This window comes from Hyperoodon ampullatus (assembly GCF_949752795.1).
Source record: "Hyperoodon ampullatus genome assembly, chromosome: 15".
Lineage (NCBI taxonomy): Eukaryota > Metazoa > Chordata > Mammalia > Artiodactyla > Ziphiidae > Hyperoodon > Hyperoodon ampullatus.
In genome coordinates, this window is record NC_136928.1 from 15,923,911 (window position 1) to 15,940,147 (window position 16,237).

Here is a 16,237-nt window from a genome sequence, read left to right on the forward strand (position 1 = left end):
AATAACAACAATACAATTTTTGTATGATTTTGAAGGCAAAGGGGAACATAAAACATGAGCTCTGTATCATCTGGATTGGAAGTAAAAATTTACTTCTTAAAAATGATTCCCGGGCTTCCCTGGTGGCGCAGTGGTTGAGAGTCCGCCTGCCGATGCAGGGGACACGGGTTCGTGCCCTGGTCCGGGAGGATCCCACATGCCGCGGAGCAGCTGGGCCCGTGAGCCATGGCCGCTGAGCCTGCGCGTCTGGAGCCTGTGCTCCGCAGCGGGAGAGGCCACAACAGTGAGAGGCCCGCGTACAGCAAAAAAAAAAAAAAAAAAAAAAAAAGTGATTCCCACATTTTTTAAAATTAACATATCAATTTATTGAAATTACTGATAGAAAATATTCTGAAAGCAAATATCACAGGTCCCTGTTGTCAAGGCCAAAGCTTTCTTTCATCTTATTATGATTAATTAGTTTTTTTAAAATTAATTTTTATTGGTGTATAGTTGCTTTGATTCCCCACGTTTCTAAAATGACTACATGCTCCTCGTGATTGGAATCGTACACAGTATCGAAACACTGTTAGACCTTGTATTCTCCTGTTAGACTTCTTCTTTTTATGTAACTATTAAGATATGGAAGAAGCCTTTATGCAAACATACATTTATTCATTTATCAACAGACATTTGTTGAGGGCCAGGCACTGTTCTAGGTGATAGGAATACAGCAGTGAATGAAACAAAGTAATATGCAGACAGGTAAATGTAAAATATTACAGGTACTATTAAGATAGCATGGAATTAGAGGCATCCCCAAACCCAGAAGGAAGCATCAGACACAGAAAGAACTCAAAAAGTTGCCCTCTCATTCTGGTACTCTGTTGTTCTTACAGAAAGTGGTTTCATTGATCACTAAGCCTTCTTTATTTGCCATGTATAAGGATCTCTTATAAATTGATAAAGAAAATGGTCAAAAGATATTAGCTATAATCAGATATTCTTAAGAGAAAATCAAATTTAAAATAAATATGTGAGAAAGATGTTTAACCCAGCTAGTAATTTACAAAGTAGCAACAATGAGATTCTGTTTCTTATCGCCTATGCCCTTCTATTTGACAGAGGCTTATTAAGATAACACTTGATTCTGATTTGGGTTTCCTGAAACAGGTTTTTTTGGTGGGAGGGGGTGGTATTTTTTAAATATATAGTTTTAAAAATTGGAAGGAAAAGGTTAACAGTGATATCTCTGATTCTTATTTTTTTTATTTTCTGTATTTTCTAATTTCTCTACAAATATAATGTATTGATTTTATAGTCAGAAAAACATACTGTACAGCCATTAGATCCATTTCTGAAGGCACGAGTTAACCTATCAAGTGACCCTTTCCTTTGGCATTGGCATATAGGTGTTCCCTCTGGCACATGTGTGCAATGACACAAATAAGATGACTTTAATTAACCCCCAAGGAGTGAAGCTTAATATCTACAAGCAAAAAGTGGAACAGGCAATTAAGTCCTACGAAAAGTGAGTATTACACCTGGCTACTCTTTAATGGATGTGGAATTTGCTTTGTCTTGTTTTCTCTTCTTTTAGCTTAAATTTTTCATCTGGCGCAGCTATTTAACAATGGCCCATAAGGAATATTAACAGTAGCAGCAGCTAACATAAGGGGCTTCCTCTGTGCCAGCACTGCGTTAAGTACTGGATTGGCCAAAAAGTTCGTTCGGGTTTTTTCCGTAAGATGCTACAGAAAAACCCGAGCAAACTTTTTGGCCAACCCAACACTTTACCTGAGTATGTCCAACAGGGTTTTCAAGAAACCATCTTCCCTTTCCAAACTGTAGAAATCTCATGTTTCCATGAACTTTTTAAAGCTTTGCTTTTAGCAGAGTGAATTGGACCATTTTAGCATCTAACATTCTGTAAAGTGACACCACACCACAATAAAGAGATAAAATGCCACAATAATGAGATAATTTATTTAAACACTTTTTATATCAAAATCAAGAAGATGACCAAGTTGACTACAGTGAAAACTGTACTCTTAAATAGCCACTGTGTTAGTACTGAGTTAGGGGGCCTTTTTTTCAAGGGCAAATAACCCAGGGTTTGCCAGACAACTGCCAGGCTGGAGAAGGAGACCCAGATGGAAAGGAGACCCAGGGTCCTCGAATCCCAGCCCCTTCCTGGGGCCTGGCTCCTTCCGGCCTGGCCTGGGAGCCTGCCTCGGAGAGTTGGTGGAGGACACAGCTCTGGGGCTGGAATCTCACCCTCGCCCAGCTCTCTAATCACCTCCGCACCCTGCCCCTCAGCACTTAATTAGTCCTTGGTGCACACGCTTAATTAAACTTTGAGCTACCCAGCGCCTCCAGGCAAGCCTATTCTTGGTTCTGGAAGCTGTGCAATTGGGTTTTCATTGCCTACCATGTGGTTGGGAAAAAGGTAATAAAGTACGCCAAAGTGAACCACGGGGCCCAGGCCAGCATTTACTGATCTGTTGTCATTTTTGCAGTGTGTCTACTGTGTATTCAAAAAAAGTATAAAGCCTGACTTCTGTTGCCTGGAGTGCACGACCCAGCCCAGAGGCTGGCCTTTCCGCCCCACGCCTATCACAGTCCTCTCCAAATCTCCTTACACTTGAGCCTCCTCCACTGCCCTTACCTGAGAACTGAGGCTGTGTCGCATGGGCTCCTGCAGCTGCCTCCACGGGCTTCTCAGGACTTCTCTGAGTCTTTGTGGGCCCTTCGTTTCTCTCAAAGGCAGGCTGAACTCTGCCAAGGCTCGCCCTCCCCTGTGGGCCTGAGACTTTGCTCTGTAGTTACCCTCTTACTGGTGCTGGCCCTCTTCTCCGCCTCCCCCGCCCTGCACCAGGCAGTCCTTCCCTTGCCTTGAAGCTCCACTGCCCCCTTCCTGCCCCCTCCCACCAGCTGTCCTCTTTCTTCCCTTCTTGTCTCAGCGCCAATGGCCCTCCGCAGAGAGGCCGTTCCCCAACGACTCTGCACCACCCACCTTGTGTGTGGCCCTCGGAGCGCTCACAGCTTCTGTACAGGCCTGTCCCTTCCCTGCGAGGATGTCGGCCCCCGAAGGCAGGGGCTGGGCTGCTTGCGTTCCCCCTGGTCTTCTCCTCTTCCTAGCAGGTGTCACTATATATATATATATATATATATATATATATATATATATATATTTGACTGTTGGAATTTAATTTGAATTTGATCTAATTCAAGTTTACTTATTAAAATTGATCCAATTCAGTTATTCAAAATGAAATATAATAATATCATTCATATTGTAATTTAATTTGTTTGACTCATTCAAATATTTGAGTGCTGTAATTACCTGGTCTGTGAAAGCCTGATGCAAGGCCATGAACTGGGGCTTTGAGGTCAGATACCTCGGGGGTTTCATTCTTGGCTCTGACAGCTACTTGACAGGTCATATGACACTTGTGAGCTTCATTTGCAAGGTCTGGCTCATGGGGCAGTTGTGAGGGTTATGTAAATTATATATAAAGAGCAACTAATGTTAATTATTTCCCTCTTTCATTCCGTATATCTGCTGATGCTAAAATAACCATAAATACGTGGAATGGAAGGGTCACACAGCTCTTCCCACTGAGCTGACCCTTTCCCGAGAGTTTCCAGAAGGACAGGGACCCTTCCTTCCCAGGCAGAAGAGAGTCCTTCGTTAATGGCAAAACCAAAATACAGACATAGTAGTGATTTGTTCCAGTTCTAACTCCCAATGAGTGAATCCGGAAAAGCCTTTTAGTACCCTTAGAGGAATATTATACTATATTGTTTATTAAAGTGATATTAATTTAAATATGATCATTAACATTTATTTTAATATGATTAATATTTGATATTATTGATTGCATTAGTATTAATTATTTGGTATTAATAACTTGATGTTTATTTTAAATGAATTATTTATTTAATATTGTTATTTAATAATATTAACATTAATATTATACAGAACAAAGCTTCCTGATCTTCTGTATTCAATAGTATTGAAGAATTTTGCTGGCATAAATGTCAGTTCCCTTTTCCATCTTGCTTCATGTTTCTAAAGATATGCAGAATATGAAAAGATGAAAAGTAATTAATGAAACTTAGTTTATCCCCATCTCATCCCCAATAAAACGTTTCTAAGGAGTTTCCCACCACAAGAAAGCCAGATATAACCCTAAGTCCGTATGGTTAGGGATGACCAAATGAGTGGGAAGCTCACAGTCCTCTGGCCAAAATAGTGACATAAACTAGCAGTTTTGGTCACATTTAGTGCCGATGTGTAGGAGTCCTTCTCGTTCAATATTTTAAGAATTGCAGAAGCCGTTTTGGCTTTTTGTGTCTGAGCATAAGCTCTGAGTGAGGATTACCAGGGTTGGCTGGATTCTGGAGTGATTTTTCCACAGCTTGTGTTGTGAATCTAAGGTCAAGGTCTCAGCCCTCAGATCCACAGGAGAAGCATCAGTTCTGGCTCAGGGACCAGGCATAGTAGCCTCTGCTTATCATCGATTTGCTTGGGCTGCTGACTAGACTTCTGAAGTGTCATTAGTTACAAGTTGCTTTGCAAATGAGCCACTTGGTACAAGTGGATTTGCAAACTAGAGGTAGAGAAAGCTAGTAAACGCTATGCTCAGCCAAATTTCAGTCTCCTAAAACAAAGAGGAAAACTGTGGTTTGTCAAATCCCAGCATCCCACAAGGACTGCCCTCGTCCTGCACGCTTAGAGGCTTTCCCACGGTTGCCTTCCGGGACAGTGGAGCCGGGATTCACACACTCTCTGCTGCCCTCAGCTCACACCTACTCGCTTTTTCTGCCCTGTGTGCTTTGAAATAGTTCAGTGAAGGCGGAAAACAGAGGAATAATAGAGGTTATGAAAATACCCTCTTGGAAAAATATTTTCTGAAGAACCGAATTAAAATTAGAGACATGTCCTAGCTAATTGGACCCACATTCACCAACTGTTTCTGAGTATCTAAGCCTCATCCTCCTTCAGAAGCTGGAGGGAATGAGCCTTAGTTATTCCTGGTCACTTTATACATACAGCTCACTTAATCCTCACAACTCCAAGAGTAGGTGGTGTTATCTTTGTTTTATCAATAAGAAAACAGTGTTTCAAAAAGTTGCGTAACAGGTTCACACAGTGGCAAAGTAGAGATGCTGAGATTTGAACCCAGACCCACATAGCTCCCAAGCCCTCATCACACTCCCAGCCTCCCTACTCTACTGCCTGCACTTTCAAGGTTTAGACTTAAAAGGATTTATAGTTTTGGGGCTTCTCTGGTGGCGCAGTGGTTGAGAGTCCACCTGCCGATGCAGGGGACACGGGTTCCTGCCCTGGTCCGGGAAGATCCCACATGCCGCGGAGCAGCTGGGTTCGTGAGCCATGGCCGCTGAGCCTGCGCGTCCGGAGCCTGTGCTCCGCAACAGGAGAGGCCTCAACAGTGAGAGGCCTGCGTACCGCAAAAAAAAAAAAAAAAGGATTTACAGTTTTGTTTTGTTTTTTCCCCAGAAATGCACACAAGCCTTAGAAGCCCTGATCATTGTTTCATCAACCACATCATTAAAGAAAACCATTTCCAAATAGGCCCCAAAGAACCAAAAACATCAAGAGACACAGGAGCTGAGCTGGCTTATTTCCCACTTCCTGACTCTTTCTGTCACTTACAGAGCGTTTACCTGTGTCAGACACAGTTCTGTGTGCGGTGCACATAACTTGCTCATTGAGTCTGCACTGCAGCACTGGGAAGGAGGTACTGTGATTACCCCCTTTCTACAGAAAAGTTGGTGACTGGCTCAAAGTCTCCCAGCTAATAAGAGGAGGAGCTAGCTGAGCTTTGGACCCAGGCAGTCTGGCTCCAGGGTCTGTGCTTTTGACCACCGTGCCAGACCCCCTTTGCATGATCTCACCAGGCCTGTGATGGGAGATCAGGGCAGGATAACACCACCCGAAGTGTGCTCCCAGAGCCCTGTGCCACGGACGCTGGGTCCAAGGATTAGATGCATGCCTCCTGGGGAGAGGCAGTATTCTCCCACCCCATTTTATTGAAACTTTTTTGCTTCATGGAACACCAGCTCACCACCTGTGTAGCCAGTGTTCTGTGCCCTGTGCCCCAGTAAGCCTGATTTGGGTGATGATGTAGCACTACAGAACTGGGCTGGAAGCTCTGGAAAAAGCACCACTGATTAGTAACAAGAAAAGGAGCTGTAACTACCTGATAGAAAACACTGGCTCCAACTTCCTCGTTTCTTCTTGGGTTGCCAGCATCTCTCTGCAAACACTTTCAGTGAGCTTTAGTCTCAGCCCCACCAACTCTCGGTGCTGGATAAGTAAGGCGCTTCATCTGTCTGCCCCTCTTAGCGTCTGCATTTGGAAAACAAGGAGATCAGGCTGGTTGATCTCTAAAGTGTGTCCCAATCCTCTTATTTATGACCCTATTAACCTTTTTTTTTTTTTTTTTGCTCTGAGAATCCAGACAGAAGAATGCCTACAGAAGGCAGGCTAAGGGCACACATATTTTTCCTTATGAAGAAAAGCAGTGGGTGTTTAGAAATATCTTCATGCAGAGATAATGAGGACCAGTTTGTTTGCTGCCTTTTCTCAGCCCGGGTTTTACCTGATCCAGCTGAGAGCTGTGCCCTCCTTTAATATTTAGCGGGATTGCCACAAAGCCATGAGGCTTCTGCAGTGATGCTGAGGGTGGGAGACACTCACATCCAATCTCTTTGAGCGAGTGGCAATGACGTGGTCCAACAGTGGTTGTGCTGCGTGGCTTGGGATCTCCCTGCCCAGGGTCAGCTTTTTGTCATGAAATGAACTGTTGCTACTAAATAACTATTGTTGATTTCTTTTAAAACAGGCGCCTGAATAAAATTGTTTGGCAAGCATTATCTCAAGAGGAAAAGAAAAAGTAAGCCAGTTTCTTCTCACTTTTTAAAAATTTTTTAAATTATGGTGAAATTCACATAACCTACAATTAACAGTTTTTAAATGTACAATTCAGTGGTATTTAAGTTATTCAAAATGTTGTGCAAACCACCAGCTCCCTCTAGTTTCAAAACTTTTCTATCATCTCAGAAAACACCTTGTACCCGTTAAGTAACCCTTCCCCGTTCCTCTCTCCCCCTCTGGTAACCACCAATCTGCTTTCTGTCTCTGTGAAGCTGCATATTCTGGATATATCACATGAAAGGAATCATATATCATGTGACCTTTTGTGTCTGGCTTCTTTTACTTAGTTAATGTAAAAATTTAATGTTTTCAAGGTGCCTCCAAGTTGTAAGCATATGTAGTATTTCCTTCCTTGTTATGCCTGAGTAATGATCCATTGTATGTATATACCACAGTTTGTTTATCCATTCTCCCATTGATGGATATTTGGGTTGTGTCTATTTTGGGGCTTTTATGAACAATGCTGCAAAATACCTAGAAGTTTCTGTGTGGACATGTGTTCTCATTTCTCTTGAGTACATACCTAGCTGTGGATATTCTGGGTCACAGAGTAATTCTGTGTTTAACTTTTTGAGCAACTGCCAAACTTCTCATTTACTTTCCGCAACTGCATCTTTTTACATTCCCACCTCGTACATACAGCAATGTATGAGGGTTCTTGTTTCTCCACATTATTGCAGACACTTGTTATTTTTCTTGTTTTAAAAAACTGAAGTTGGGCTTCCCTGGTGGTGCAGTGGTTAAGAAACCACCTGCCAATGCAGGGAACACGGGTTCAAGCCCTGGTCCGGGAAGATCCTCTTAGCGGAGCAGCTAAGCCTGTGCTCTACAACTACTGAGCCTGTGTTCTACAGCCCACGAGCCACAACTACTGAAGCCCGCGCACCTAGAACCCATGCTCCACAATAAGAGAAGCCACCGCGATGAGAAGCCCACGCACTGCAACCAAGAGTAGCCCCCACTCACCACAACTAAAGAAAGCCTGCGTGCAGCAATGAAGACCCAATGCAGCCAATAAATAAATAAATAAATAAATAAATTTATATAAATAAATAAATAACTGAAGTCATCCTAGTGGGTGTGAAGTAATATCTCATTGTGGTTTTCACTTGCATTTCCTTAACGATCAATACTGTTGAACATTGTTTTGTGTGCTTGTTGGTCATGTGTACATATTCTTCGGAGAAATATCTATTCAGGTCTTTTGCCCATTTGTAAATTGAGTAGTTTGTATTTTGTTGTTGAGTTGTAAGAGCTCTAGATATCAAACCTTATCAGATATATGATTTGCTAATATTTTCTCCCATTCTGTAGATTGTCTTTTCACATTCTTGATAATGTCCTTTTTTTGCCCAAAAGTTTTTAATTTCTAGGAAGTCAGTTTATCTATTTTTCCTTTCATTGCTCATGATTTTGGTGTCAAATCTAAGAATCTGTTGCCAAATATGAAGTCATGAAGATTTACCACTGTGTTTTCTTCTAATACTTTTATGGTTTTAGCTGTTACATTTAGGTCATTGATCCATCTTGAGTGAATTTTTGTATATGGAGTGAGGTAGGGGTTCAACTTCTTTTTTTTGCATGAAGGTACCCATTTTTTTCTAGTAACATTTGTGTAAGAGACTATTTTCTAGTATCATTTGTTCAAGAGACTATATTGAACAGTCTTGGCATACTTGTCGAAAACCAATAACCATATGTATTTGCATTTATTTCTGAACTCTCTTTCTATTCCATTGGTCTATATGCTTATTTTTATACCAGTACCACACTCTTCTGACAACTGTAGTTTTGTAGTGAGTTTTGAAATTGGGAAGTGAAAGTCTCCTAACTTTGTTCTTCTATTTCAAAATTGTTTGGTTATTTGTGGCCCGTTGAAGTTCCATATGAATTTGAGGATTAGCTTTTTCATTTCTGCTAGAAAACCATTAGAATTTTGATAGGGATTACACTAAATCTGTAGGTCACTTTGGAGAGTATTCCCAAGTTAACAATGTCTTCCAACTCATGAACATGGGATATATCTCCGTTTATTTAAGTCTTCAGTTTTCTTCAGCAATATTTTGTAGTTTTCAGTATACAAGTCTTTTACCTTTATATTATGTTGTTCTTTTGGATACTATTGTAAATGGAATTGTTTTCTTAATTTTATTTCCAGCATATAGAAATACAACTAGTATTGCTAGTATGTAGAAATACAACTTATTTTTGTGTGTTGATCTTGTACCTTACAACTTTGCTGACTTTATTAGTTCTGATAGTTTTGCAGTGGGGGAAATCTATGGAATATTCTATGTATAGAAATAGTCATCTACAAACAGAGATAGTTTACTTCTTTCCAACTTGTATGTCTTTTATTTCTTTCTCTTGCTTAATTGATTTGAGAATTCCAGTATAATATTGTTTTTTTGTTGTTGTTTTTTTTTTTGCAGTATGCGGGCCTCTCACTGTTGTGGCCTCTCCCGTTGCGGAGCGCAGGCTCCGGAGATGCAGGCTCAGCGGCCATGGCTCACGGGCCCAGCCGCTCCGCGGCATGTGGGATCTTCCCGGACCGGGGCACGAACCCATGTCCCCTGCATCGGCAGGCAGACTCTCAACCACTGCGCCACCAGGGCAGCCCAATATTATTTTTTTATTTTGTTTTGTTTTTGTTTTGTTTTTGTTTTTTTGTTTGTTTTTTGCGGTATGCGGGCCTCTCACTGTTGTGGTCTCTCCCATTGTGGAGCACAGGCTCCGGACGTGCAGGCTCAGTGGCCATGGCTCACGGGCCCAGCCACTCTGCAGCATGTGGGATCTTCCCGGACCAGGGCACGAACCCGTGTCCCCTGCATCGGCAGGCGGACTCTCAACCACTGCGCCACCAGGGCAACCCTCCAGTATAATATTGAATAGCAGTGGTGAAAGAAGGCATTCTTGTATTGTTCCTGATCACAGGGAGAAAACTTTCAGTCTTTTTTCATTGAGCAGGATGTTAGTTGTGGGTTTTTCATAAATGCCCTTTATCATGATAAGGAAGTTCTCTTGTATTCCAAGTTGATTGTTTTTATCATGAAAGTGTGTTTGTGGAATTTTGTCAAATGCTTTTTCTGCATCTATTGAGATGATCATGTGGGTATTTTTTTCCTCTGTTCTATTGATGTAGTGTATTAAATCAATTGATTTTCTTAGGTTGAACCACCCTTGCATTCTTGAGATAAATCCCACTTAGTCATGGTGTATAATCCTTTTAATGGTCTATTAGATTTGTTTTGCTAGTAATATGGTGAAGCTATTTAGTTCTATATTCATAAGCAGAAATGTTCGTGTAGTTTTCTTTTCTTTAGCATCTTTGTCTGGCATTGGTATAAGATGAATCTTGTCCTCATATAATATATTTGGAAGTGACTCCTCTCTTCTGTTTTTTTGGGATTGAATAGGATTGATGTTAACTGATCTTTTTATGTTTGGTAGAATTCATCAGTGAGGCCTTTTAGTCCTGGACTTTTCTTTGTTGGGGGATTTTTGATTACTGATTCAATGTCTTTATTATAGGCTGTTGAGATTGTCTATTTTGTGTGAAGTCAGTTTTGGTAATTTGTGTGTTTCTAGGAATTTGTCCATTTGTATAGATTATCTAATTTGAAAACATACAGTTGTTCATATTATTCTCTATAATCCTTTTAATTTTTGTAAGATCAATAGTAATGTCCTTGCTTTTGTTTCTGATTTTAGTAGTTCTGTCTTTTCTCCTTTTAGTCAGCCTAGCTAAAGCTTTGCCAATTTTGTTGATATTGTCAAAAACCAACTTTTCATTTTATTGATTCTGTTATTTTTCTATTCTCTCTTTTGTTTATCTCTAATCTTTAATAGTCCTTCCTTATGCTGGCTTTGGGTTTAGTTTTCTCTTATTTTTCTTGTTCCTTAAGGTGTACACCTAGGTTGTTGATTTGAGATCTTTCTTTCTTTTTACTAGACATTTACAGCCAGAAATTTCCCTCTGACCATTGGCTTTGCTGCATCCCATGTGTTTTTATATATTGTGTTTTCATTTTTATTTATCTCAACATATTTTCTAATTCCCAATTTCTAATAGTGATTTCTTCTTTGACCCATTTGTTGTTTAAGAGTGTGGTTTTTAAATTTATACATATATACTTCCGGTTTTCCAGTTTTATCTCTGTTATTATTTCTAGCTTCATTCCACTGTTCTGGAAAAGGTACTCTATATGATTTGATCTTTAAAATATTTTGAGAATTGCCTTATGACCTAATATATGGTCTATCCTGGAGACTGTTGCATGTACATTTAAGAATACTTATTTTACTGTTGTTGGGAGAGGTGTTCTATATATAAGTCTAGTTGTTTTATAGTGTTTTCTAGTTCTCTGTTTCCTTTGTGATCTTCTGTCTGGTTGTTCTATTATTGAAAGTGGGATATTGAAGTCTCCTTTTTGTACAACTGTCTATATCTTCCTTCGATTTTGTCAGTGTTTGCTTCATATACTTTTGGGCTCTGTTGATAAATGCATATGTATTTACAGTTGTTATGTCTTCTTGATGATTTGACATTTTTATTAATATAAATAATGTCCTTCTTTTTCTCTTGTAAAAGTGTATGACTTAAAATCTATTTTATCTGATATTAGTATAATCATTCCAGCTCTCTTTTGGTTATTATTGGCATGGAATATCTTTTTTCATTTTATCACGTTCAACCTATTTGTGTCTTTAAGTCTAAAGTGGGTCTCTTTATAGTAGCATATAGTTGGATCATGGTTTTTTTAATCCATTCTGCCTATCTCTGTCTTTTAACTGGTGAGTTTAATCCATTTACATTTACAGTAACTACTGATAATGAAGGACTTACTTCTGTCATTGTGCTATTTGTTTTGTATATGTCTTGTCTATTTTGTTTCTCAGTTCCTCCAATATCACCTTCTTTTGTATTTGATTTTTTTTCTAATGTATCATTATGATCCCTCTTCATTTCCTTTTTTGCATAGTTTTTCATTATTTTCTTAATGATTACATGGAGATTACAGTTAACATCCTAAATGTATAACAAAGTAGTTTGAATTGATATCAGCTTATTTTCAATAGTGTACATTATCTCTGTTTCTATCCAGCTCCATCCCCTCTTTATATTGTTATTGTCACAGATTACATCTTTTACATTATGTGTCCATTAACATAGGTTTATAATCATTGTTTTATGCATTGTCTTTTAAATAATATAGGAAACAAAAGAGGAGTTACATACCAAAAATACAAGAATATTAGCTTTTTTTTTTTTTTTTTTTTTTTGTGGTATGTGGGCCTCCCACTGCTGTGGCCTCTCCCGTTGCGGAGCACAGGCTCCGGACGCACAGGCCCAGCGGCCATGGCTCACGGGCCCAGCCGCTCCGCGGCATGCAGGATCCTCCCAGACCGGGGCACGAACCCGCCTCCCCTGCATCGGCAGGCGGACTCTCAACCACTGCGCCACCAGGGAAGCCCAAGAATATTAGCTTTTATATTTACGGATGTAGTCATCTTTGCCAGTCATCTTTTTTTTTTTTTTTTTTTTGTGGTACGCGGGCCTCTCACTGTTGTGGCCTCTCCCGCTGTGGAGCACAGGCTCCGGAGATGCAGGCTCAGCGGCCATGGCTCACGGGCCTAGCCACTCCGTGGCACGTGGGATCTTCCCAGACCAGGGCATGAACCCATGTCCCCTGCATCGGCAGGCAGACTCTCAACCACTGCGCCACCAGGGAAGCCCTGCCAGTCATCTTTATTTCTTCATATGGCCAGTGTAACTTGTCTTCCAGTGTCCTCTTATTTCATCCTGAAGAGCTCTCTTTAGCATTTCCTGTATGGGGAAACCCTACTAGCAACAAACACCCTTGGCTTTTGTTATGTGTTAACAAATGTGTTAATTTCTCCTTCATTTGTGAAGGATAGTTTTGCCAGATATAGAATCCTTGCTTGATAGTGTTTTCCTCTCAGCATTCTAAATATACCATATCAACGGGACTTCTCTGGTGGTCCAGTGGTTAAGACTCCGCGCTTCCAATGCAGGGGGCACGGGTTCGATCCCTGTTCAGGGAACTGAGATCCCACATGCCATGCGGCACGGCCTAAATAAATAAACAAACAAACCCTATCACTGCCTTCTGGACTTCATGGTTTCTGATAAGAAATCAGCTGTTGATCTTATTGAGGATTTCTTGTTCATGAGCCACTTTTGTTCCTTTCAAGATTCTCTGTCTTTGTCTTTGTCTTCAACAGTTTGATTATAGTATAGTGTCTTGGTATAGCTCTCTTTGAGTGTATTCTGCTTTTCATTCACTGTGCCTCTTGAATTGTGTAGATGTATGTCTTCCATCAAATTTGGAGAGTTTTTGGCCATTATTTCATTTTTGCCAAATATTTTCACCCTTTTCTCTCTCATTTCCTTTTGGCACTCTCATAATGCATATGTTGTTAAGCTTGATAGAATCCCATATGTCCTTTAGACTCTTCTTCATTCTTGTATTCTTTCTGCTCCAGACATTATGTAATCTCATTTGATCTATCTGCAAGTTTGCTGATTCTTTCTCCTGCCTGCTCAAATCTACTGTTAAAAGCCTCTAATGAATTTTTCATTTCACCTATAGTACTTTGCAGCTCTAGAATTTCTATTTGGTTCATTTTCCTAATTTCTCTTTATTGATATTGTCTAGTTGCTCATATATCATTCTCAGGATTTCATTTAGTTCTTTGTCCATGGTTCCCTTCACCTCTTTGAGCATATTTAAGACAGTTATTTTAAAGTCTTTCTCTACCAAATCCAGTGTCTGGACTTCATCTGTCAGTTTATTTTTTTCCATGTGAATGGGTTATATTCCATGTTCCTTTGTATTCTTTGTAATTTTTTATTGAGAACAGAACATTTTGGACATTGTAACATAGTAACTCTGGAAATTAGATTCTCTACCCTCCCCAGAAATTTCTGTTGTTGCCTTGATGAAGGCTGCAGTTGTCTGTTTAGTGTCTTTCCACACTATTTTTGCAAAGACTATGTTCCTTGTCATGTGTGTTCACTGAAGTATTGTTTCATCTCTGTGGTCAGCCAGTGACCTGACAGAGATTTCCCTAAATGCAAGCCTCTCTTCATCAAGCATTCCCCTGGATACTGTAAGTATTCAACTAGATTCCAGAGTTCCAAAATAGCTAATTCTATCAATAGTTGTTTTGGTGAAAAGACAAATTCCTTGATTTCCCTACTCCACCATCTTTCATGACATCACTTCCCTCCTCACTATCTAAAGCAAGGTTTGAGTAAGTTATGAAGCCTTTATTATATTGAGGTAGTTTCCTTCTATTCCTAGTTTGTTGAGTGTTTGACTTTTTAATCACGAAGAGTGTTGAATTTTGTCATGATTTTGCTGTATCAATTGAGATGATCAAGTGGTTTTTTTCCTTCATTCTGTTACTGTGATGTATTATATTGATTCATTTTTGTATGTTGCATTCCAGGAATAAAATCTCACTCTTCATGGTGTATAATCCTTTCATAATATGCTGTTGAATTTGGTTTGCTAGTATTGTGTTGAGGATTTTTGAATCAATGTTCACAAGGAATATTGGGCTGTAGTTTTCTCGTAGTATCTTTGTCTGGCTTTGGTATCAGGGTAATGCTGGCATCATAGAATGAGTTTCAAAATGTTCCCTCCTCTTAAATATTTGGAAGTATTTGTGGAGGATTGGTGTTAATTCTTCTTTGAATGTGTGGTAGCACTCTCCATGGAAGCTACATAGTGCTGAGCTCAAGCTTGTTGGAAATTATTTGCTTACTGATTCAGTCTCCTTACTAGTTATAGGTCTGTTCAGATTTTTTTATTTCTTCCTGATTCAGTCCTAGTTGGTTATAATTTTATAGGAATTTATCCATTTCTTCTAGGTTATCCATTTTGTTGGTGTATAATGGATCATAGTAGTCTTTTATGATCCTTTTTATTTCTGTGACAACAGTTGTAATGTTCTCTCTTTCCTTTCTGATTCTAGTTATTTGAATCTTCTCTTTTTTCCTCTTAATCTAGCTAATAAGCATTTGTCAGTTTTGTTGTTCTTTCCAGAATCTAACTCTTAGTTTCATAGTTTTTTTCTATTGTTTTTCTATACTCTATTTCACTTATTTCTGCTCTAATCTTTATTTCCTTCTTTCTTCTAACTTAGGTTTAGTTTATTCTCCATTTTCCCAGTTCCTTTAGGTGTAAAGTTAGGTTGTTGATTTGAGATTTTTCCTCTTTTTTAATGTAAATATTTAGCACTATAAATTTCCCTCTTATGACTGCTTTTGCTATATCTTAGACATTTTGATATGTTGTATTTTTATTTTAAAATATCTCAAGATATTTTATAATCTCCCTTATGATTTCTTCTTCTTCTTTGGTTGTTTAAGAGTGGGTTGTTTAATTTCCACATATTTGTGTATTTTCCAGTTTTCCTTCTGCTACTGATTTCTAGTTTTATTCCATTGTTATTGGAGATTATACTTTATATGATTTAATCTTAAAAACTTTTAACACTTGTGTTCTTACATGTGGTTTATCCTGGAGAGAATGTTCCATGTGCACTTAAGAAGGATATGTATTCTGCTGTTGGCTGGTGATGTGTTCTGTATATGTCTGTTAGGTCTAATTAAACTATAGTGTTTTTCAAGTCCTCTGTTTCTTTATTGGTCTTCTGTTTGGTGGTTCTATCCATTATTGAAAATGGAAATTGAAATCTCCTCCTTTTATACTGTTTCTTTCTATTTCTCCCTTCAATTCTGTTAATGTTTGCTTCTATATTTGGGAGCTCTGAAATTAGGTGCATATATATTTATGATTGTCAAATCTTCCTGGTGGATAGACCCTTTTACCATTATATAATGTCCTTCTTTGTCCTTGTAACAATTTATGACTTAAAATAGTCATAATTTGCTAATTTATTTCTTCTGATTGACGAAGTGTGCTTTTGACGCTCTCTAGTGAATTTTTCAGTTATTGTATTCTTTTTATATATATATCTTTATTGGAGTATAATTGCTTTACAATGGTGTGTTAGTTTCTGCTGTACAACAAAGTGAATCAGCTATATGTATATATATATATATCCCCGTATCCCCTCTTGAGCCTCCCTCCCACTCTCCCTATCCAACCCCATTAGGTCGTCATAAAGTATGAAGCAGATCTCCCTGTGCAATGCAGCAGCTTCCCACTAGCCATCCATTTTGCTCAGTTATTGTATTCTTCAGATCCAGAATTTCTGTTTGGTTCTTTTTATAATCTCTATATCTGTTGATATTCT

At 39.2% G+C, this 16,237-nt stretch overlaps 1 protein-coding gene across 1 annotated transcript in view; it reads left to right on the plus strand.

Moving 5' to 3' along the window:
- VWA3B (von Willebrand factor A domain containing 3B) overlaps window positions 1–16,237 on the plus strand; it is a gene marked incomplete at both ends in the record, with an annotated part of 217,727 nt that overhangs the window by 162,931 nt on the left and 38,559 nt on the right. Inside the window, 2 exon segments of the mRNA XM_079721376.1 lie at window positions 1,392–1,510; window positions 6,855–6,905. Of these exon segments, the coding sequence (XP_079577502.1) occupies window positions 1,392–1,510; window positions 6,855–6,905 (170 nt within the window).